This window comes from Podarcis muralis, chromosome 13 (genome assembly GCF_964188315.1).
Source record: "Podarcis muralis chromosome 13, rPodMur119.hap1.1, whole genome shotgun sequence".
NCBI lineage: Eukaryota > Metazoa > Chordata > Lepidosauria > Squamata > Lacertidae > Podarcis > Podarcis muralis.
In genome coordinates, this window is record NC_135667.1 from 46,900,547 (window position 1) to 46,925,852 (window position 25,306).

At 46.2% G+C, this 25,306-nt stretch overlaps 1 protein-coding gene across 1 annotated transcript in view; it reads right to left on the minus strand.

Moving 5' to 3' along the window:
- Positions 1-5,217: 5,217 nt before the first annotated feature.
- The window catches only part of LOC114582013 (uncharacterized), a 33,322-nt gene continuing 13,233 nt past the window's right edge, over positions 5,218-25,306 (minus strand). Inside the window, exons 4-12 of the mRNA XM_077918311.1 lie at positions 23,874-23,992; positions 23,681-23,739; positions 20,543-20,697; positions 19,557-19,613; positions 15,506-15,668; positions 11,897-12,058; positions 9,921-10,021; positions 8,039-8,100; positions 5,218-5,296 (exon numbers count right to left, since the gene is read on the minus strand). Of these exons, the coding sequence (XP_077774437.1) occupies positions 5,258-5,296; positions 8,039-8,100; positions 9,921-10,021; positions 11,897-12,058; positions 15,506-15,668; positions 19,557-19,613; positions 20,543-20,697; positions 23,681-23,739; positions 23,874-23,992 (917 nt within the window). The 3' untranslated portion in view covers positions 5,218-5,257. The remainder of the gene's footprint in view (positions 5,297-8,038; positions 8,101-9,920; positions 10,022-11,896; positions 12,059-15,505; positions 15,669-19,556; positions 19,614-20,542; positions 20,698-23,680; positions 23,740-23,873; positions 23,993-25,306) is intronic.

Consider the following 25,306-nt stretch of genomic DNA (forward strand, 5'->3'; position numbering starts at 1 on the left):
ACCAACTACTTATTAGCAGGAGAGGAGATAAAACGCCCTAATCTTGTGTTGTAAACAAAATCTGCCCTTTTTCCCTTATGGTGCATCCAAGAGCCCATATAGAGTCCTTACGTGGGTTCCTTATTGGTAGGAGAAAATAACAGAGGCCAACCAGAGAATATTGAGAAGCAAAGCAGCTAGTAAGCTTGATCTTTGTTGATCTGTTGCAACAGGGTGCTCCCCTCACATGCAGGAAAGGAGGAGGACCCAGAACCAAGGTGTGCCTGCCCTTATATAAACATTTTAAATTCCCTGCCCTGGAGCTCAAGACCACCCCTCCATACATCATACATACATCACAGAAGGGGTGTAACCCAAGACCACCCCCCACAAACATTATACCTACATCACAGAAAAGGTGGTCTACAACAGAAATTTGAATGTTGTTGCTTTTCCTGTCTGTCAGGTTATCTGATAATACCTTATCTGATTGCCTTTCCTGGTAATTTGTCACCCTTTGAGATGGTGATTTCCCAATTCCTGAGGCAATGGGAAGGTTCCCTGACCCCCCTCCCTCCTCGCAGAGAAAACATTTGGTCAGTTGGGGAGTCAAAATGGTTTCAGGTCGGGCTTCCTGTGCTGATCTATGTACGTGCTTGGTTGGTACATTTATGAACATTTATTATTATATATAAGACCTTAAATTTTATTATTACAATTGGAAGGACGCTGAGTTTCCTGATTTACAGCAGAAAATAGTAGCAGCTGTTGGCTGGACACCGGGGTGGCCAACTCCCAAGAGACTGCGGTCTACGCACAGAGTTAAAAACTGGCAGTGATCTACCCCCTTTTGGGGGGTTCAGGTCAAAGTTGAGCGCTTTTTTAAAGAATGAAAGCCCTATTTTGGGGGAGGATGGGATGGCCCGTTTTTTAGGGGTTCAGGTCAAAGGTTTTTTTAGGGAGGAGGAAAGCCCCGTTTTGGGGGGATGCAAGGCAATAATGTTGAGCTTTTTTTAGGGGAGACAAAGTTGTTGAGCTTCTTTGGGTGGAGCCAGTGATCTACCAGTGATCTACCACAGACGTCCAGTGATCTACCAGTAGATCACGATCTACCTGTTGGACATGCATGTTGTACACCATCAAGGACGATTTAGAGAAAGAGAACTTAATTGAAGGGTGGCCCCAGGATGACGAAGGTGGAGGTGGGGAGCTCTGGATTTTAATGCAGCCTTCCAGGACTCTATTTGCAGACCCAACAAGGGTCTCTATTTTCCAGGGACAGTTCCAGATTTATAGAAGCCACCCCAGTTTCTGATTTGATCCTCGAAAGTCCTGCTTTTCCTTAGGACATCCCTGTTTTTGTTGGAGAAATGTTGGAGTGTATGGAGTTATCCAACCCACCCTCCCTGAGCCAAGGAGAGAAGTAACTATACAACCTTTTTGTTTATACAACCTTTAGAAGACTTCTGGAAGCAGCCTCGTAAGGGGATTTAAAAAAAAATAATTAATGTTTCATTATGTTTTTATATACGTTGGAAGCTGCCCAGAGTGGCTCGGGCAACCCAGCCAGATGGGCAGGGTACAAACAATGCTCTTTTTCTAGAAAAGAGGTGCCAGAACTCACCATGAACACCTCACTTGTTCTCTTATACAGTTATACCTTGGAAGTCGAACGGAATCCATTCTGGAAGTCCATTCGGCTTCCAAAATGTTTGGAAACCAACGAGCATCTTCTGATTGGGAGCAGGAAGTTGGAATGGCTTCTGTAAATCTGGGACTGTCCCTGGAAAATAGGGACGCTTAGAGGGTATGATTCCTGAGGAGATCCATAATATGGAGGCTGCTGCCAAGAAGGGCCAGGTCACACCGCCACCTCGAAGGACCACAGAGGATGGCACTGCCAACAGTGCCTCCCCAGCTGATTTTAGAAGCGTTTTGTTAGGGATTGTAGGACAAGACCTGCCAAGGGAAATGAATAATTTATTTATGTATGCAACAACAGCGGCAAGAGTCTTGATAGCACAAGGATGGAAGAATGAGGAAATCCCGACAAAAGAACAATGGCAAGAGAAATTGATGAACTATGCAGAAATGGCTAAATTGACAAACAGACTTTAAAGAAGAATGAAAACATTTTACGTGCAGTGGTACCTCTGGATGAGAACAGGATCCGTTCCGGAGTCCTGTTTGCATCCTGAGCAGAACGCAACCTGCGTCTGCGCATGCACGGGTCGCGATTCGCTGCTTCTGCACATGCACGTGACGTCATTTTGCGCGTCTGCGCATGTGCGAGCTGCGAAACCCGGAAGTAACCAATTCCGTTACTTCCGGGTCGCCGCGGGACGCAACCTGAAAATGCTCAACCTGAAGTGAATTTAACCCGAGGTATGACTGTATTACTTAAAAAGACAACAAAATGAATCGGACTCCTTGGCAGGTTTTGAATAAACATCCACAAATCTATTGATTGTTAATGTAGTAGATAGGTAATATAAGGATTTATACAATTTTACAGTATGCAGAGAACAATATTTAGTTGAGAGATCAGAGAGAGGAGCTGAGGGAAGTCTTGTGGGGGGAGGGAGGGAGGGTTTGATGGGGGGAAATAGGGAGGGAAATGATGAATATGAGATGTTTTTGTTCTGTACTGAAGTTCTCACCCTGGGCCATCAGGGAGATACTGTAGATAGTTTTCACTCAGGTCCACATATGCAAATAAGGGATTGAAAGTGACATTCAGTGATTGGATAGTTACAGAAATTGGTTACAGTTGCGTTGTAGTGGAGCTCTATATGAGCAGGCTGGCTAAACCCTTCAGTTCAGTTCTGTTCTGGCCTCTGAATAAACAAGAGCTGTTTGAAGAATTGCTGTGCCGTCTGATATGTTCACCCACACCTTAACAGTTTTGATACGTTGTTATGTTGAAATTGTTAATTAAAGAAAAAACACCAGTGCCTCCTCAGCTGATTTCAACAGGCAGGGAGATCTGCCCAGGAGGATGTTGTCTTCTAAGGAACTGGTGGCCAAATTTATCGAGACTTCTTTATCTAGACATCTTGAATTGGGCTCAGAGGTTGATTGGCAACCAGTACATGTCATCCCAAGTGGAGTGATATGTGATATGAAGTGCACCGGGTGCAATTTATGCGCCGTCGTCAGGAGCAACGGCATATACGATGTATGGCAACAACAACTGATTCCAGAGGTTATATGGCAAGCAGGTATGTTTTTGCTTTTGGACAGAAGAAGAAAAAGCACAGCACTCTGAGAGCAAAGTTTATGGTGCAATATAAATACTTTAATTGCTTACAGAATCTGAAAACAAAACACCTTGAGAAACATAATCTCTACTCAGAACTTAAAACACACACGCGCACATACAAAAACCACCAGCAGCAATTTTCTGCCATGTCTGGAAAATCCCCTGAAATGTGATGTGCATGGGAAAGGAATGCCCGTTTTAGGGGCCGCAGCTTGGAGGCAGAAAGGAGGAAAAGTCCGTCCCCCCAAAGTATCCTATTAGCCCTATTGCACGCTTCTCGTCCAAGAAACTACACTTTATCATAAATACAAGCATTTCTAAGGCATTCATCCGTACAACCACCATGTGTAGCATTCTATTTAAAAAACATTTATAAGAAAATAATAGCGAGGTAAAAGCTGTGGCGGTGTGGACGCGGGTGGCGCTGTGGGTTAAACCACAGAGCCTAGGGCTTGCCGATCAGAAGGTCGGCGGTTCGAATCCCCGCGATGGGGTGAGCTCCTGTTGCTCGGTCCCAGCTCCTGCCAACCTAGCAGTTTGAAAGCATGTCAAAGTGCAAGTAGATAAATAGGTACCGCTCCAGCGGGAAGGTAAACGGTGTTTCCGTGCGCTGCTCTGGTTCGCCAGAAGCGGCTTAGTCATGCTGGCCACATGACCCGGAAGCTGTACGCTGGCTCCCTCGGCCAATAAAGCAAGATGAGCACTGCAACCCCGGAGTCGGCCACGACTGGATTTAATGGTCAGGGGTCCCTTTACCTTTACCTAAAAGCTGTTACTTGGCAGACCAAAACTATGGCTAAAGTGCTATAATGCTTGGCACACACAAGGATAGAACACCCTCAATCTGTCACATTCCTTGTCTTTTTTCCTCTCCTTTTATTTGCCAAAGAAAAATCTGATTTTGGTGGCGGCTATTTAATCTTTCCAAAATGCCCCACATGGTGTATTGATCCATGTGGCTTTCTGAAAAGCCGCCTTTTCACCCCCACACCCCTGGTACACAGTTAACTCCCCAACAAAAGGAATTTGAATGTCACGCACACACGATTTGCACACACGATTTTTTCTTTTGTAAAATGCATGTGCTGCTCAATTGCAAATAGAATCTCTCATTTTACGGAAAAATAAAACAAATATTAAAGGTAACAATAAAAGGCAGAGTTAAAAACAGGAAATTAAACCCCCCCCCCAAAGTTTAATATTATAAATTAAAATCAGTTCCAGAGTGAGGTATTGATGGTGATAAATTAGATTTGAAACTATGGGTTTGTGCAAACTTAGAAGTCCTGGACGACCGTGCGTGTCGGAAGAAGTCGTCGATAGTGTTTGCACCACCATTCAATGAAGCCTGGGAAAATCAACATGTAGGGCGAGTCACATTTGGGAAGAAATGGATTACCACTTCGATGTGTGTCATGTGACAAAGGGTATACACAAAGAACATCTGTGACTGTTTCTAAAAAAACTTTCAACGTTCCCCTACAATTCTGTTACAGCTGACGTAAGATATATCACATTCTTCTTTTTTGTAGCGCGTTGAAACTGTATACTTCATTATGAATCACCCTGTGTTTTTTTTAAAATGGCAAATTAGGAGGGGTGTATTGGGGACACACACAAAAATTGGTTGACCACACCTGCATATAATTTAAAGATGAGGACTCCAACATATCTTGCTTAGGGAAATCGAATGAACCACTCCATGATGTTTCCTTCCCTCCATGGATTGTGGCAGTTCATGGATTCTTTTTTGTGCAAATAGTCATGTGTACTCTTCGTTGGTTCCTATACGGATCTGATTTCAACAGAGTGGTCTTCTTCGTAATAGGCTGAGAGTCTCATCCAAGAAACAGTTTTGGAAGAATTTTTTTAAAGCCGGCATGCTGAACTCCACTGCCACCCATCAGACCCGCCTTTCTGTTAGTGGGCTTCCAGTTGCGATCCGTTGGGTGTTAGGTTTCTTCATTCATCTCAACTCCTGAAGAGAACTATCCGAAACGAGTCCCAGGGTGGGAATCAACACTGGGTTGTTACCTCCGGCTTCTGGAACTGCAGCTGCAAAGAGAAGAAGTATAAAGTGTGTTGTGAGGTCCATGAAACAGCAGGGCTCATTTGAAACCAGAAGAAACGCGAAACTCTGCTTCTTCCTGACTTGCATCACATAGCTACCATATTTTTCGCCCTATAGGACGCACTTTTTCCCCTCCAAAAATGAAGGGGAAATGTGTGCGCGTCCTATGGGGCGAATGCAGGCTTTCGCTGAAGCCTGGAGAGCGAGAGGGGTCGGTGCGCACCAACCCCTCTCGCTCTCCAGGCTTCAGGAGAGCCCCAGCGCCAGCCCCACAAGGTCGGGGGACAGAGGGAGGCGGAACGCCGCCATCCCGCTGTCTCCCGAAGTGGTTTGGAGGCTGGCGGCGGGGGACAGTGGGGAGGCGCAGCACGTCTTCCCGCTGTCCCCGGACCTGATCTGAAGGTGGGGGGCGGGGAGAAGAGCGCTTCTCCCCGCTCCCTGCCCCGCAAGCTCCGGGGACAGCTGGGAGGCGCAGCGCATCTTCCCGCTGTCCCCGGACCTGGTCTGAAGGCGGGCGGTGGGGAGAAGAGCGCTTCTCCCCGCTGCCGGCCCCACAAGTGCCTGGGGGAAAAATAATTTCCCCCCAAAAAAACTTGATGCGTCCTATGGGCCGGTGCGTCCTATGGGGCGAAAAATACGGTAAGTCTGAACTGAAGCAGAGCCGTCTTTCCCATTGGGTTTACTGGTGCGTTGCGCCAGGGCGCCGGCCTCTCAGGAGCGCCCCAGCGAGTGGGGGAGCTGTGCGGCTTTGGCGGCGGCCTCCCCTTTCCCTACTGCATGCCTGCTAGCTGTGCCCCGTCAACCATATGGCTGGTGGGTGTGCACCTTGCCTCACAAGCCTCCGTGGGAGGAGAGCTGTCCCCACAAAGGCTTAGGATGGAAGCTGCACACCGCCAACTATGTGGCTGGCAGACGTGCAGCTTCCTTCCCAGGCCTCCACAGGAGGAGAGCGATCCCCGAAGAGGATTGGGAAAATATTGACAACTCTGGGAAAGCGGGAGGGGGCGCCAGATATGCTTAAGGCGGCCCTGAAGTGAAATATCCCCCCTTTTTACTGTCACATTTGCTAATTAATATGGAGAAGGGGCTCAGCAATTTTAAGGGAGGGTAATAGAGTGGTACGTCGGGTTACAGACGCTTCAGGTTACAGACTCCGCTAACCCAGAAATAGTATCTCGGATTAAGAACTTTGCTTCAGGATGAGAACAGAAATTGTGCTCTGGCGGCACAGAGGCAGTGGGAGGCCCCATTAGCTAAAGTGGTACCTCAGCTTAAGAACAGTTTCAGGTTAAGAACAGAGCTCCAGAACGAATTAAGCTCTTAACCTGAGGTACCACTGTATGGGGGTGACCAGACCGTCGTCTTGCTTCAGTAATGGACTGGATGAGAGCCAACAAACTGAAGCTCAAACCAGATAGGACTGAGGCACTGTCAGTGGGCGGTTCCCTTGACCAGATGGATGGGAGGTTGCCTTCTCCCTCTGAAGGAGCAGATAAGATAGCTTGGGTGGTCCTCCTGGATCCTTTGCTGTTGCTTGAGGCTCAGGTGGCCTCAATGGCCTTCCATCAGCTTCAGCTGGTGGTCCAGTTGTGCTCCTATGAGGACCAGGATAGCTTAACTTCAAGGGACGCGGGTGGCGCTGTGGGTAAAAGCCTCAGCGCCTTGGGCTTGCCGATCGAAAAGTCGGCGGTTCGAATCCCCGCGGCGGGGTGCGCTCCCGTTGCTCGGTCCCAGCGCCTGCCAACCTAGCAGTTCGAAAGCACCCCCGGGTTCAAGTAGATAAATAGGGACCGCTTACTGGCGGGAAGGTAAATGGTGTTTCTGTGTGCGGCTCTGGCTCGCCAGATGCAGCTTGTCACGCTGGCCACGTGACCTGGAAGTGTCTTCGGACAGCGCTGGCCCCCGGCCTCTTAAGTGAGATGGGTGCACAACCCTAGAGTCGGACACGACTGGCCCGTACGGGCAGGGGTACCTTTACCTAGCTTAACTTCTGTTGTCTATGCCCTGGTAACCCTTAGGCTGGATTACTGCAAAGTGTTATATGTAGGGCTGCCTCTGAAGACGGTTCGGAAGCTTCAGTGGCCTTGTTGCTCACCAGGGCAAGATGGTTTGAGCATAGAACCGACTGTCAATCATCTAACCAGCTGCCAATCAGTTTCTCGGCCCAATTCAAAGTGCTGGTTTTGACCTATAAAGACTCAAATGGCTCAGGCCTTTAGAACTGTGTGGTGTGTGTGCTGTTTGTTACTATGTTATGTATTTTTGTGTTTCTACATTTTAAACCACACACCCCACTGGTGATCCTCGGATGAAGGGCAAAATAGAAATTTAATAAATAGTAACTGGTGCTGGCAATGATTCTTATGGTGACCGATGGCTATTACTACATCTCTCGTGTTTCATAATGGCGCAGATCTCCATCCCTGCTTTTGCTGTCTACACAATCATCATCTGTCGATTGATCTCAGGAGACGATAACTGAAAGAAATCTAGTTACAGATGGGTAGCCGTGTTGGTCTGCCATAGTCAAAACAAAAAAAATTCCTTCCAGTAGCACCTTAAAGACCAACTAAGTTAGTTCTTGGTATGAGCTTTCGTGTGCATGCACACTGTGCATGCACACGAAAGCTCATACCAAGAACTAACTTAGTTGGTCTTTAAGGTGCTACTGGAAGGAATTTTTTTTGAAAGAAATCTGCCCAAGATGAAACTATAGCTGTACATACCTGCATTTCAGTATCTACTGCATCAAGAGTTGGACTGAACACCTGTTTTCTGCCTTCAAGTCCTAAGAAACAAAGATGATGATGATGATGATGATGATGATGATGATGATGATGATTTGTATACCACTCTTCTTCCAAGGATCACAGGGCAGTGTACAATACAGAAACACACAAATGCATGCCATAGTGACAAACAAAAGCAACAACACTCCTTTCACATAGTATTAGTATTTCTTAATTTAAGAGCAGCTAGAGTGTTGGAAGGGACGCAGGTGGCGCTGTGGGTTAAAGCCTCAGCACCTAGGACTTGCCGATCGAAAGGTCGGCGGTTCGAATCCCTGCGGCGGGGTGCGCTCCTGTCGTTCGGTCCCAGCGCCTGCCAACCTAGCAGTTCGAAAGCACCTTCGGGTGCAAGTAGATAAATAGGGACCGCTTACTAGCGGGAAGGTAAACGGCGTTTCCGTGTGCTGCGCTGGCCTGCCAGAGCAGCGATGTCACGCTGGCCACGTGACCCGGAAGTGTCTGCGGACAGCACTGGCTCCCGGCCTATAGAGTGAGATGAGCGCACAACCCTAGAGTCTGGCAAGACTGGCCCATACCGGCAGGGGTACCTTTACCTAGAGTGTTGGAATGATTTATTGGCCGTAACCCAGAAAGCCCCTTTCCGCCCCTTACACAGCCTTTCCTGGGTGCACACAGTGAGGCTTCTCACTTCTTCCTTGCTAAGGAAATAATAATAATAATAATAATAATAATAATAATAATAATAATAATAATAATAATATTTTTTTAATATATCCCGTCCTCCCCAGCCGAAGCCGGGCTCAGGGCGGCTAACAACAATAAAATAATACAACATTCTAAAATCATTTCATTATAAAATTAATTCAAATCAAATTGAAGGCAACCATTGGGCTAGAGTTCTGTGAAGATTGCCAAAGGATGGAGTCAGGCTGTGCCCTGGCCAAAGGCCTGGAGGAACAGCTCTGTCTTGCAGGCCCTGTGGAAAGATGTCAAGTCCCGCAGGGCCCTAGTCTCTGGTGACAGAGCGTTCCACCAGATCGGAGCCATAGCCGAAAAAGCCCTGGCTCTGGTTGAGGCCAGCCTAACCTCCCTGTGGCCTGGGACCTCCAAGATGTTTTTGTTTGAAGACCGTAAGTTCCTTTGTGGGACATACCAGGAGAGGCGGTCCCATAGGTATGAGGGTCCCAGGCCGTATAGGGCTTTAAAGGTTAAAACCAGCACCTTAAACCTGATCTTGTACTCCACTGGGAGCCAGCGCAGCTGGTATAGCACCGGGTGAATGTGATCCCGCAGCAAGGACCCCATAAGGAGTCTCACTGCGGCATTCTGCACCCGCTGGAGTTTCTGGCTCAGTCTCAAGGGCAGCCCCACGTAGAGCGAGTTACAATTATCCAGTCTGGAGGTGACCGTCACGTGACGGTGAATGGGGACCCTGTTGCAACAATTCCTTGAATAAAAATCAGGCTTACTAGCTGCTTTGCTTCTCCATATACCTCTGGTTGCGAACGGGATCCATTCCGGAGGCCCGTTTGCCACCTGAAAAGAACGCAACCTGTGTCTGTGCATGCGCGGGTCACAATTCCCCACGTCTGCGCATGCGCGTGATGTCATTTTGCGGGTCTGCGCATGCGCGAGCGGCGAAACCCGGAAGTAACCCTTTCTGGTACTTCTGGGTCGCCGCGGGACGCAACCTGAAAATGCGCAACCTGAAGCAAACGTAACATGAGTAATGACTACTCTGGCTGGCCTCTGTTATTTCTCCTACCAATAAGGAACCCACTTAAGGACTCTGTACAGGCTCTGGAATACCCCATCAGGGAAAAGGAGCAGTTTTTCTTATAGCATAATGAATCCTTACCACCCTCGCAGGCTGCTTTATTCACGATGCTCAGGCCTGAGGAAGGCTTCCACTCTTCCTCTTCATCCTCCACGTACCAGAGCTCCTCTCCGTCAAGGAAGCTGCAAGAACAATATGCACAGGTCACTCCTAGGATGACGCCTCCTGGAAAAGGTTGCACATTCTCTCTCTCTCTCTCCCTCTCATAGGGGTGCCAGCTCAAGGGCTTCCGCTGCCTGAGGCAGCAGCCTCACTCTACCTAACGGGTGGGCTGTCCTTGTCGCTCTGTCTTCCCCACCACCACACCCTCCATGTTCTGCCTCAGAAGTCCAAATTTTCAATTCTTTCTATCCGCACCCCCATATACACAACCCAGAAATAGAGCCCTGTTAATGTTCCTGCACGTCCCTCTCAGAGATCTGAAGACAACCTGGGCCTTTTCTAACTTAAGAGAAAACTTCGTTCAGTTCACATACAGTGGTATCTCGGTTTTCTAGCGTCTTAGAAGCCGAAAACCTGAAAGTAATTGCTTCCGTTTTCCTCAGAAGTCAAACGGCTTTCCCTGTGTAGTTTTTTTTTTCAATTTTCTCAATAGAAATTGCAGGTGGCCCTTTGCACCTTGGTTTTCAAACGTTTCGAAAGCCGAACGGTCTTCCGGAATGGATTACGTCTGAAAACCGAGGTACCACTGTATTATTGTGAAGTTGCCTAACAATTCACACTTACGCAGGGCGATACGTGAACTAAAACACAGCAGTCCTTCAAAAAAACCCCACTGTTTTCTGAATTTTGCCATGCGGTTCTTGAACCGAAACAGGCACGTAAAAAAGTGTGTTGTGAAAAATTGTGCACGAAAATGCTTATATTCGTGAAAATACTGTAACCCCCCCGTGAAAATACTGTATTTTAAAAACCATTATGTATGTGCCAAAAATTGACATGGGGGACATCTATGATAGATATAGATAATCTATCATCTATCTATCTATCTATCTATCTATCTATCTATCTATCTATCTATCATCTATCTATCTATCTATCATCTCTATCTATCTATCTATCATCTATCTATCTATCATCTATCTATCATGTATCTATCTATCTATCTATCTATCTATCTATCTATCTATCTATCTATCATCTATCTATCTATCTATCTATCATCTATCATCTATCTATCTATCTATCTATCTATCTATCTATCTATCTATCTATCTATCTATCTATCTATCTATCATCTATCTATCTATCTATCTATCTATCTATCTATCTATCTATCTATCATCATCTATCTATCTATCATCTATCTATCTATCTATCTATCTATCTATCTATCTATCTATCTATCTATCATCTATCTATCTATCTATCTATCTATCTATCATCTATCTATCTCTATCTATCTCTATCTCTATCTCTATCATCTATATCTATCTATCTATCTATCTATCTATCTATCTATCTATCATCTATCTATCTATCTATCTATCTATCTATCTATCTATCTATCATCTATTTATCATCTATCTATCTATCTATCTATCTATCTATCATCTATCTATCTATCTATCTATCTATCTATCTATCTATCTATCTATCATCTATCTACAGTGGTACCTCGGATTAAGTACTTAATTCGTTCCGGAGGTCCGTACTTAACCTGAAACTGTTCTTAACCTGAAGCACCACTTTAGCTAATGGGGCCTCCTGCTGCTGCCGCGCCACGGGAGCACGATTTCTCTTCTCATCCTGAAGCAAAGTTCTTAACCCGAGGTACTATTTCTGGGTTAGCGGAGTCTGTAACCTGAAGTGTCTGTAACCTGAAGCGTATGTAACTCGAGGTACCACTGTCTATAATGCAAACTAATGAGGCAAGAACTGAAAAAGTTGGCAGGGTGGGGGATAATCTGAGAGAAACTGAGAATGATAGATTCATCCATCATTCTTTCTCTCTCTCAGTGAACCAAGCTCTCCATTGGAACTCTTGTGTTTCTTACCTCTCTTTAGATTTCTTCCTCATGGCTCTGAAGAGGAAGAAAGCCAGGACAGCACTGGTCACAAACAAGATGGCGAGCCCAATACCAAGGCCCACCTCACTCTTCTGGAATCGTGTCTCGCAAAAATCTCCTGTGTACCAAAACTTGTCCATATCACTGCACCTGTGAGGGAAAAGATAGAGAGGTGGGGATGAGAAATGCTGCTATACCCCAAACCTTAGCATGCAACCCTTTTTTAAAATAATATTTATTAACAGTTTAAACACTACAAAACAAAAGAAAATAAAACAAAACAATACAGTACAATACAAAAACAAAGACACTACATAACACTAACACTAAAACATTAAACTAACAAAACAAAACAAAAACAATTTAAAACACATCCAATAGTTTCAATATCTTATCTTTCATTCACTTGTTTCAACGACCTCCTCACACCTCCCTTTTTGTATTCCACTTCAGTTAACTGTTTCAGCAATTCCTTTCCTTCTTCCTCTGTTTTCTGTCCTGTAATTTATCTTAACATATTCTAACCTTATTTTTTCCTTTTAATACATTAGTAATCTATTTGTACTTAGTTCCTTGTAACATTTCTACTAAAGCCATATAACTTCATTCCAACATTTTTCTAACGTTCATTGATTTTACAGTATTTCTGTAAATAATCTTTAAACTTTTTCCAGTCTTCTTCCACCGACTCTTCTCCCTGGTCTCGGATTCTGCCAGTCATTCCCGCCAGTTCCATATAGTCCATCAACTTCATCTGCCATAGCATGCAAGCTGCTTGAGGCCACTGACATCTTCATCTGCGAGCGTTTGGTGTCCCTTCACGCATCGTTCTTCCTTCCCGAATTTAATTTTAATTTGGTCATCTCTGCTTGAAAGGCGCACTTGGAGGGACTGCCGATCCCCTATCGCAGTAAACAAAGCCAGGAAATCCTGGAAAGCGCAGTGGCTCATTGAGTGGCAGCACTGGGGGGTTGGGTCATTGACCACCCCAACATGTAAGGAGGCCCTCTATCGCGAGGATGGCGTGCATCTTTCCAATGAGGGAAGTGATGTTTGGTTGAATGACATATTTGCTAGGATTAGGGATTGGTTGCAGGTTTGAGGGTATTGGCAGCGATGTTTTTGATGTTTGGGGGGAGGAGCGCCATCACCTCCCCCAAATATTTAAGGGTAATCCGGTAAAGGATTCCGGGGGGCGTGGCCTCGTCCGAAGCCTGTGGAGGCCAGAGCCTAAAGCGCCCCCCCCCCCCCCGAGCGGTGACCCCGGGGGAGTCCCTAGTTGATGTGCATCAGCAGGGCTCCCTTTGCTGGTGTTAACCCTTCCCGGTCTTCAAGCAAAGAGGCTGAAGCCGGATAGTTGGATAGGACCAATGCCTAAGCCAATACTGCTCTTACCTGTAGCCAATAAAGTTGTGGCCAATTTTAGCCCATTAACCTTAATCAATAGGGGACGCGGGTGGCGCTGTGGGTAAAAGCCTCAGCGCCTAGGGCTTGCCGATCGAAAGGTCGGCGGTTCGAATCCCCACGGCGGGGTGCGCTCCCGTTGCTCGGTCCCAGCGCCTGCCAACCTAGCAGTTCGAAAGCACCCCCGGGTGCAAGTAGATAAATAGGGACCGCTTTCTAGCGGGAAGGTAAACGGCGTTTCCATGTGTGGCTCTGGCTCGCCAGAGCAGCGATGTCACGCTGGCCACGTGACCCGGAAGTGTCTCCAGACAGCGCTGGCCCCCGGCCTCTTGAGTGAGATGGGCACACAACCCCAGAGTCTGTCAAGACTGGCCCGTACGGGCAGGGGTACCTTTACCTTTACCTTAACCATCAATGGTGTCACGTGTCTTTATTTCTACTGGGGGAGGTGGGAACTCGCCACGCAATGTCCCAATACACATGCATTCTCTTACTTGCATTATATCAAGGTGAAAATAACTCAGGAAGATGGAAGTCACAGCAGGACTGATGCTCACGAGAACGAGAAACAAGTGAAGGCAGAATACAGGGGTGGGCTTTGGCAATACGGTGTCCTGAGCAAGGACAAAATTTGGCGCCCTCAAAAAAACATTTCTTATTTTCACAATAATTGTCAGGGACTGAGCAGAGGAGGGGAAGGAACGGTGGATAATGCCTCCTCAGCCTGAACTTTCCAGAGAAGAGGGAGATAGTATAGATTTACAACAGTGGTTTGCAGGGGGTCACAGCTCAGATACCGAAGAGGGGCAAAGCTGAGAAATAACGGAAGAAGCAGAGCAGACACAGCTGGCAGACAAGTTATCACTAGAGAGCATTCCAGACCCCCCCTTCTCCCAAAACCCAGCGAGCGTTGAAAGTAGGAGAGCAGAGAGCTAAGAGACAATTGGCCCTAGGCAGCCACCATAAAGGGGGGTGGAGCTGTTGGCGACTGAGAAGGGGAGGGGGAAAATCCTGTCTTGAGGGCATATTTGTGTATGAATAGGATGAGCCTGACACCTGGGACTCAGGAACTGGAGTATTAACCATCACCAAAGAATGGCCAGGCTGCCCAGGTAAAGCAATCAGTGACCATTATCAGGTATCCTGGCAAAGAGGATTTCTGCTGTAGACCCACCACCTTCTGTGATGTATGTATGATGTTTTGGGGGGTAGTCTTGAGCTACAGGGTGGGCAATTTCAAAAGTCTATATAAGGGCTTTGCACACCATTGTTCTGGGTTCCTCCTCCTCTGTGTGGTGAGTGGGGACCCTGTTGCAATAGTTTAATAAAGATCAGGCTTACTAGCTGCTTTGCTTCTCAATATTCTCTGGTTGGCCTCCGTTATTTTCTCCTACCGATAAGGAACCTACTTAAGGACTCTATACGGGCTCTTGATACCCCATAAGGCAGGCTTCCTCAAACTCAGCCCTCCAGATGTTTTGAGACTACAATTCCCATCATCCCTGACCGTTGGTCCTGCTATCTAGGGATCATGGGAGTTGTAGGTTTGCCAAGGCAGAGGTAGCATCTCAGACAAAGGAATCCTTGTTGCTAACTTCCCCATAGTAAAGGTAAAGGGACCCCTGACCATTAGGTCCAGTCGTGACCGACTCTGGGGTTGCGGCACTCATCTCGCTTTACTGGCTGAGGGAGCCGGCGTACAGCTTCTGGGTCATGTGGCCAGCATGACTAAGCCGCTTCTGGTGAACCAGAGCAGCTCACGGAAACGCCGTTTACCTTCCCGCCAGAGCGGTACCTATTTATCTACTTGCACTTTGACGTGCTTCCGAACTGCTAGGTTGGCAGGAGCAGGGACCGAGCAATGGGAGCTCACCCTGTCGCGGGGATTCGAACCGCTGACCTTCTGATCAGCAATCCCTAGGCTCTGTGGTTTAACCCATAGCACCACCCACGTCCCATACCGCCCCCACCGCTTTCTCTGCCAGTTGGTGCGTGCAAATTTTGCTATGTTTACATTTTGTTAACAATGTGCTAATCAGAACTTGTGCAGGACATGTGAGGGGGGAAATGTGTGTGTGTGTGTATGAGTGCAGACAGGTATAGGGGTCATTATTTCGAGCTTTAAGCAGTGGGTGGGCTGAAGAGCCTGGAGATGGGGTTTTTTTCTGCTACGCCCCCCACCTGTCCACTTACAAGCACTCGGGGCCTGTTTCACGAATGCGACACTCTCCATAGTGGCAGTTCCAGGAGGTCTTTGTTCCCTTGGTGCAGTTGGTAATACAGCGCAATGTTCCCGTGGACATATTGGCGTAATAGTAGGCTGCATATTGAGGCTTGACGATATTTTTGCAATAATCTGGGAAAGAAAAAAAGGAAGAAATCTGGTCGTTTGGCGCAAGTCAAAGCAAAGGGGCATAACAAGTCAGTTTGCTGAAACTTAGCAAGTCTACTTTCCGTGCCTAAATGAGAGATTTCCTGGTGGAATAACCCAGAGCAATCAGAGTACTGGCACTCATGGAAATCTTAAGAGAGATACATGGAGCATGGGTTTGTCAATGACATCCAGTCTCAGGGGTGAGATACTGTATGGGCCCAAATATAAGCCACACCCGAATATAAGCCACGCCTTTAAAATTGGAGGGGCGGGGAGGGGAAAAAAATTAAAATTAGCAAAGATCTACCACACAAATGATAATTTATGCTGGAAGTGTAAAGAAAAAGAAGGCACTTTTTATCATATGTGGTGGACGTGTCCTAAGGTGAAAGACTTCTGGGAAAAGATTTATAATGAGCTGAAAAAAATGTTGAAAAATACATTTATTAAAAAAACAGAAGCCTTCCTACTTGGAATAATAGGATTGGAACTGCCCCAAAAAAGATGTTAGTTTTCGTATGCCACTACAGCGGCAAGACTGCTACTAGCTAAAACCTGGAAATCTCAAGAACTACCAACAGTAGAAGAATGGCAGATGAAGATGTTAGACTTTTAGGAGCTGGCCAACCTGACTGGAAGAATCCGTGATCAGAAAGAAGAGGAATATCAAGAAGATTGGAAGAAATTTAAAGACTATTTAGCTAAATATTGTAACATAAGATAATTAGAAGTTACTTGAAAGTATCAAATAGGCTTAGGGTTAGAGTAAGAATGAATTGTAATACATTATGGATTTCATTATTATGAAAAGAGAAGAAGATAGTAAATTGAATGAGTTAATTTTATTAGAAAGAGGATATTGGAGAGCTGTTACAAGGTGATACAATTAAATTCAGTTAGGAGGCAGCCAGTTAACAATGAAATTTAAATTGGGTTTTAGAAGTATTATGAGTGTATATTCTTGTTTCTCTTTTCTTTTTAGTCTTTTCTTTTGTGTGTTTTTACATGTTATGTCTGTTATAAAGGTGGAAAATCAATTTTAAAAATTTGGAAAAAAGAAAAGAAAAAGAAAAAATACCCGAATATAAGTCGCTCCATTCCTTGCTGTTCCTGGCTGCATACTGGGCAGGGGCCTCTTCCCCTTCCTCACTCTCTCCCTTCCTGGCCTTGGGGGAGAGGAGGGGGGACTATGCACTGGGCGGTCACCGCTTTGCCCCCCCCCCAGCTCCTGGCTGCATACCATAAGGTCGCGAATATAAGCCACACTTTAACTTTTCACGGTCGGAATTTGGGGGAGAAGTGAGGCTTATATTCAGGCCAATACGGTACTTGATGCTGGTGACATTGTCATGTCCATCATCACCTCCCTCCTTGCATCTCAGATGTTTTTCAATGAATCTGGGACACTTTTGTTTGTTTGTTTTGTTTTTTGAAGCTGAGTAGCAACAGGGAAATCAGCCCTGAGTGCTCACTGGAAGGACAGATCCTGAAGCTGAGGCTCCAATACTTTGGCCACCTCGTGAGAAGAGAAGACTCCCTGGAAAAGACCCTGATGTTGGGAAAGATGGAGGGCACAAGGAGAAGGGGAGGACAGAGGACGAGATGGTTGGACAGTGTTCTCGAAGCTACCAGCATGAGTTTGACCAAAGTGCGGGAGCCAGTGGAAGATAGGGGTGCCTGGCATGCTCTGGTCCATGGGGTCACGAAGAGTCGGACACGACTAAACAACAACATGTGACAAAATGCATTCTATGTGGCAGGGCAGGCTACCTGCTTCCATTGGCATTTTCTGAGGACAACTGGTTTAGACTCGGCTGTGTCTGCTCTGAATGGACAGGCGATGGCAGACGGAGGAGACACTTTTCAGTGTTCCAAGGGCTGCATGCCTTGTGGGAAACGTTTTGAAGGCTGCATGACAGTAGCCGGCGGGGCCTGAAGCAAAAATTGGAGAAGCCATAGATATAATAATAAAAGAAAATGATTGCAAATTAGTTTGGAGGTGGTATTTAACACCAGTCAGATTAAATCAACTAAAACAAGGAATATTTTGTGTTATGTTGGAGGGGATGCCAGGAAACCTGCCTGTGGTGGGGGTGTAAAGATGTACAATTTTTCTGGCAAAGGGTGTTTGAGGAGATAACAGAAATCGCTGGGTTAAAGCTGACCGAAAGTCTGGGGTTGCATTATTATCAATTTACGATGGGGTGGAAGGTTCACAGGCTACGAAGGACTTGCTCACAAATTTATCGACAGCTAGGAAGTGGAAGGGGCAAGCAGAATATAAAATGGAAGAATGGTATAAAGAGGTGTGGGGGATAGCTATCAATGACAAATTATAAAGGTAAAGGTACCCCTGCCCGTACGGGCCAGTCTTGCCAGACTCTAGGGTTGTGCGCTCATCTCACTCTATAGGCCGGGGGCCAGCGCTGTCCAGAGACACTTCCGGGTCACGTGGCCAGCGTGACGAAGCTGCATCTGGCGAGCCAGCGCAGCACACGGAAACGCCGTTTACCTTCCCGCTAGTAAGCGGTCCCTATTTATCTACTTGCACCCGGGGGTGCTTTCGAACTGCTAGGTTGGCAGGAGCTGGGACTGAGCAACGGGAGCTCACCCCGCCACGGGGATTCGAACCGCCGACCTGACGATCGGCAAGTCCTAGGCGCTGAGGTTTTACCCACAGCGCCACCCGCGTCCCTCAATGACAAATTAACACCTGCCATTAAAGTAAGACCTGGGATGTCCCGCGGAAGACCTTAAGGTCCACAAATGACAACATTTTGGAGGTCCCAGGTCGCAAGGTGGTTAGATTGGTCTCAACTAGGTCCAGGGCCTTTTCAGCACTGGCCCCGACTTGGTGGAACACTCTGTCACAAGAGACTAGGACCCTGCAGGACTTGACATCTTTCCGCAGGGCCTGCAAGACAGAGCTGTTCCACCTGGCCTTTGGTTTCGACTCAGTCTGACCCTTATGTTTCCCTCCCCTTACAGTTTTGACTTTTAAAATGAGGCTGCCTTTTAAATTGCATTTTAACCTGTATTTTAAATTGGGTCCCCCCCCCGTTATGATTTTACTGTAATTTTACTAGTGTTATGAGGGCGGGGTATAAATAAATTTATTATTAATATTATTGTTGTTATTGTTGTTATTATTATTATCAGGAATATGCAGGACAAATGGAAGGGGCAAGCAGAATATAAAATGGAAGAATGGTATAAAGAGGTGTGGGATATAGCTATCAGTGACAAATCAATACGTGCCATTAAGGTAAGACGGGGAATATGGAGGACAAATGATTTCGAGGAGATATGGAAGGTGTTTGTAGAATTTGCACCGTTAAAACGGTGCAAGGGGTCAAACCATCGCAAGAGGTGTTGAAATTGTGGGGGGTTGGATAGTTACAATGGAATGGTCTCAGTGGCGGGGTGCGCAATTTTATTCTTATTTATTTCGATTATTACTTCGTCAAAATAAAATAATAATAAAAAGAAAGAAAGAAAAAGAAGCCATAGATGTGATTGTTGCCCTTGAATGGGGAAGCTACATTCCAGCCAGGCCATGGCCAGAGGTTCCTCTATATGCGCATGACCTGTACCTCTCCGTCCAGGAAAGCAAATGGTATTATCACATCCTAGCCAGACGAAAGCACTGAAGGAACACTTGAATCTGGGCTTGTGAGGGCTGTTTCTTGAGGGGAGTGGCTGTGGCTTGGGCGAGAGTCCCAATGTCCAGAAAGAGAGGCCTTAGGCATTTGACCCTCCAGCCCCAAGGTTCCCCACTCCCTCAGCTATGGGGACAATACTGCGAATGCAACATAAGGGGACTTGAAGAGACTCTCCCTTCTCCCTCCCAGTCCCATATCTAGTACTCACCTTCTGCCGAAAAATTTCTAACCAGAGCAGGGGACTCTAAAACACGGAAACAGTAGTCTGGAACAAGAAGGAGAAGATTGTATTGTTCAGTTCCAGAATATTATTATTATTATTATTATTATTATTATTATTATTATTATTATTATTACCCTGCACATCCTAAACTATCTAATGTGTGTCACAAAGATAGGACTCGTCCACACCTCTGCTTGTCGCTTGCCTAGGAAACATGGCTCCAAGCAGTTTTCCATTTAATCCACACTTTCTACACCAAATACACGGGGCTGAGCAGTTTTCCTATTGCTCCGGTCCTTTCCCAGGGAAAAGCCCGCCCACTTTCTAGTGCTAAATCGGAGCAAACCTCAAACCAGCTCAACAAAACACACACATGGGTAAATCTCCCTAGCTTGGAGATTTACACAGCCTGCGTGTCTTTGCTAACACAAAGACTACATTATATATTTTTTGTAATAAGGCCAAGTTCTTTGCTTTTAAAATCATTTGGAACCTTTCTTTTTCATTACTTTTACTGCCGATGGATGAGACTTGTTTACTGGAAGTGCTGGGACTCTGTAAGTAAAAACTTCACTGATCGGCTAGGTGTCTGTGATTTATTCTAGCCTAAGTACTTTCACTGGAAACGTTTGTTTAAAGGTAGATGAGGGCAGATGTAAAATCCAACCAAGTTTTCACATAGCAATCAACCATAGTGCTAACTCTGCTAGGAAAGATCAAGAATCTCTTCCCAAACCTTCTCTCTCCAACAGTGAATAGTTCTTTCTTGATGTAACCAAGAGATACGTCACTGTGTATCAGTTCCCAGAGGCCAAAAAGATATACATATCTGAATATTTGTTCATAAAGGGACCATAAGTCTCTGGTGTTATTTGATGCTAACGAAACCAAACTTTATAACTAAGTCCCTGGAACTTTGCTCAGAGGAGGGAAGGAATATTAAAACTGGAACTCTGTTCTTCAGAACTTACCTTTGTCCTGCTGGCTACAGTTCCTGGCGTTGGCGTGTTCCAATTGCTTCACAAGCTCCTGTGTCCGGTTGACGATCTCTCTATCGATAGCACTGACGTTGTTTGGCATATTGATTTCCATGATGATCGTGAAGTTCACGTCGATGCTGCCATTGCTAAAACAACAGTGGAGGGAGTACAACATCTCAGGTGCTGAGCCACCATTTTGTGGTTTGATAATAAAGAATGTAGGGGGGGCTGCTTCTTTTTGTTCAAACAAACTGTGTATCCAATGTAAATAAAATAGTACAATAATAGCCCAGTTGACAGAGTATGAGACTTTTAATCTGAGGGTTGTGGGTTTGAGCCCTACACATAGCTGTCAACTTACAGATTTTGAAAATAAGGGACCAGCAGCCTCAAAAATAAGGGATCGGCCCCCCAAATAAGGGATTTTTCGAACACAGGTATGTTCAACTTCTGAGCCCTTCCGAGCCAAAGGCTGAAAGCCCAGCCAGCAGCCAAATGAAGCATAAGCGGTGGTTCCCACAGCGCAGCAACCCGGCAAAGGGGATGCAGCAAGGAAAACCACCATCACCTCTCCGCTGGGAAGCGCTGAGCAAAGGTGAGTCCCCAGGCAACGCGGCCGATTTGATCGGCACAAGGCATGCAAGCTCCACCCCCCAGTTGTTCTTAGACTCCTTATTGGGTGAGCAACGCAGCCAAGCAACCCAGTTGGAGCCTCCCTCCTCCCTGGCCGGCAGGGAGGGAGGGAGAGGAACTGCTTCCTTTGAAACCCGGGAAATTTAAGGGACATCATCAATAAGGGACAGCAGCCGGACACGGCACTGGGATAAGGGACTTTCCCGCCAAATAAGGGACGGTTGACAGCTATGGCTCCACATTGTTTGGAAGACTTCTGCATTGCAGGGGGTTGGAGCAGACAACACGCAGGGTCCGTTCCAACTCTACAACTCTACAATTCTAGGATTATCGATAATATATAGATAAAATCGATAGATTTTTTTAAAGTATGCATAACTGAATTATATGTCCAGATTGGCTTGTTGAACTAAAAAGGGGGTTTAGCAGGTAGTGCAACAAATACGCCTGACTAATATCAAGAGGCAGGGAGTTCCAAAGCATAGGTGCTGCCAGATAGAAAGATTTCCTTCTTTAAAAAAATGTTTAAAATAACTTTTGTTAAAAAACCAGAAGCTTTTCTATTAGGAATTATAGGTACCACGGGGGGCCACTAGGGGCGCATTGGAAGATGGCCAACAATACCATCTCTCCGGCCCACACGAGGTAATTAAGAGGCTGTTATGAGAGTATGCAGCCTCCCTTTTTGCCCCAAGGGAATGGGGAACACTGCCCTTGCCTGCTGTGCCCATAAATCACCCCCGGACTCAAAAGAAGGGGGTGAGGGCACTAGGCAGAATGCCCTTGTGTGGACTCCGGCTCTCCTGGACACTGCCTCTGATCGCGCACTAGCTGCAGCAATTTGAAATAAACAATTAGAAAAGAAGCAAATGCACATATTTCAAGTGAAGAATGGGGAGTGAAGACTGCTAATTGAAGGGACCTCTGTGAAAGAAGAGCGACGGATTGGATCAACAGGAATATATCATGAAGAAGATACATCAAAGGCTTGGTATGTCGGCAGCGGGACTGGATGGGGGGGACTTTTTTCCTTTTCTTCTATGTGATTAACCAATAACCCCCCCTCAAATCAGAACCATCGTTTAACTGACCTAAGCAGGATGATTTAAGACTGTGTGGAAATGAATTCTAACCAAAAGTCTGCTTTATGGAGATCGAGAAAAGAAAAGAGCTTTTGGAATGACGCAGCAATAAAAACAGAGTCGCCATGTTGTCAGGTTCTGTCGAAAGATTCACGACCGGGAGGAGGAATGGATTTGTTTTCATACTGGATTCCTGGCGAACCTCCTCAGAGGACTAAGAAAGGCGACAGACCTGTGAAGATTAATGACGGTAAGAGTGCTTTTGTTTATGGAAGCGATGATATACGGAAACCGTCTGGATATAGCTCTTGGACGAATGGAAAAATCCACACAGGATTACAATTTGTCTTAACCCGCTTGTGGAGACCATCAGAGGTCACAAAGAGAAAGGAAACATATATGAAAACAACAAGATGAGATGTGGAAACAACAAGAAAGGATTGGATAGAATTGTGAACATTATTTGGACAGATTTGTGGACATTAAAGCAGCAGCAAGAAGATGATTGGATCCCCTTCGGAACTTGAAATATGGGTACCCCCAACAAAAATTAAAAATTCGGCTTTGTAATTTGGAATTTATGTGATGTGATTTGATTTGATTTGATTGGTCAGTTAATAAATATATATATTTTCTAAAGGAATTATAGGTACCAACCTCCCAACATTCATCCAGTGCTATACCAGCTGCACTGGCTCCCGGTGGAGTACAGGGTCAGGTTTAAGGTGCTGGTTTTGACCTTTAAAGCCCTATGCAGCCTAGGACCCACGTACCGACGGGACCGCCTCTCCTGGTATGCCCCGTGGAGGACCTTAATGTCCACAAATGACAACATTTTGGAGGTCCCAAGTTGCAAGGTGGTTAGATTGATCTCAACTAGGGCCAGGGCATTTTCAGTACTGGCCCCGTCTTGGTGGAACGCTCTGTCACAAGAGACTAGGGCGCTGCGGGACTTGACATCTTTCCGCAGGGCCTGCAAGACAGAGCTGTTCCGCCTGGCCTTTGGTTTGGACTCAGTCTGACCCTTATGTTGCCCTCCCCTTATAGCCTTGATCTCTGGGCTACTTTTAAAATAAGGCTGCATTTACTGGCCGAGGGAGCTGGCGTACAGCTTCTGGGTCATGTGGCCAGCATGACTAAGCCGCTTCTGGCGAACCAGAGCAGCGCACGGAAAGGCCCTTTACCTTCCCGCTGGAGCGGTACCTGTTTATCTACTTGCAGTTTGACGTGCTTCCGAACTGCTAGGTAGGCAGGAGCAGGGACCTAGCAATGGGAGCTCACCCCGTCATGGGGATTCGAACCGCCAACCTTCTGATCGGCATGTCCTAGGCTCTGTGGTTTAACCCACAGCACCACCCACCCCACAGCTGTACTATATATCTCTTGCAAGCTGGTCTCTGCCTCAGGTACTCACTTCACGCTCAGTATCACTACATCACGGTATCCGTCCACATTCTTGTAAAGTTGTCCCATCTATAATGTCGGGGGTGTGGGGGGGAAACACAGAATATCTTCATAAACAAAGGCATGAAACAGAAATATCTTCATAAACAAAGAGAAAGACCTTTTCACCTGAGAGTGGCAAGAGAAGATGCCCTCATGCTTACCTCCTGCTTAAATTCTGCCTCCAGGTTTTTAAACTCTTTTGAGTTTGTGTCGTCGTATTCCTTTAGGTACCCCCTGTTGGTGATCTTCACCTTGGCAGCAAATTCCACGGGCACGTTTACTAAAGCGGAGAGAAAGAGAGAGACCCATATTAGCAGCAGGGACCAGGAGCTTTCCAGCAAAGTAGCTGTCAAACCTCGAAAAGGCAGTCCCTGTGCAGGTAGCAAGAGCGGCAGGTTCTTCACACCAGCCAACAGCTTTGATTTTTTTTAAAAAAAATCTTATTTCTACTTAAACTGCTGAAGAATAGGTCTGTGTAACTTGTGGGATGTAATCCTCTGGAGCAGTCAAGTACAACATTTCCTGCTTTCCTAGAGTGAACATGCGTGGGAAATGTTGGACCAGCCAGTTGAACTTCCTGTTACACCTGGCTGGAGCATCCTTCCTTTTGCATGTGACTAGTTAGGTGGGCGCGACCTTTCCAGACCTGGTAAAAGGCCAAGCCACATAGCCACCTCTCTTATTTTTCGTCCTGCCTGCTTTCTGCTTCACCGGGACTGCACTGCTATCTCTTAGCCAGAAGTCCCTGGGTTATCTTCCATATGGGGTAGACCTGTTTGTACATATTTGTAACTTTAAGCCTAAAGCCTGCATTCAGGGATCACACTGTGATCATGAGTAAAACTACTTTTTGTTACTTATGAATAAGACTATTGTGTCTTTATTCTTTTAAGAGAATTCAAAGGAGTCTTACCAGGAATAACAGAACGTATTTCAATCTGGGCAAGCCAGATTGAATTGCTTATTATCTTAAGAGACTCACACGAGTCTGCAACCAGCTTCTTGCTGCGTAAAGGGGAAACACACTCTGCTGTATAAAGAAACTTGCTAGCGCAAGTCAGGAAGGATAATATGAATCAATATATCCTCTCCTGTTACCCACAACGTTCCCACATAACCTGCAAGCTCGCTTCCAGTTTATTGGTCAAAGCTGGGCATGTCTTCACTCGTTCGATCCAGCAGCTTCTGGGCAGCTTCCAAAGCCTGACCTTTAACATTGTGCAAATTGGTCCTCCTAAAGTGAAGAAGCTTTTGCCAGCATCTTACAGTCCCATCTTGGGGGCTTCTTTGTTGTTTGGTCGTGTCCGACTCTTCGTGACCCCCCTGGACCAGAGCACGCCAGGCACTTCTGTCCTCTGCCTCCTGCAGTTTGATCAAATTCATGATGGTAGCTTCAAGAACACTGTCCAACCATCTCGTCTTCTGTCGTCCCCTTCTCCTTGTGCCCTCCATCTTTCCCAACATCAGGGTCATTTCCAGGGAGTCTTCTCTTCTCACGAGGTGGCCAAAGTCTTGGAGCCTCAGCTTCAGGATCTGTCCTTCCAGTGAGCACTCAGGGCTGATTTCCTTCAGAATGGATACGTTTGATCTTCTT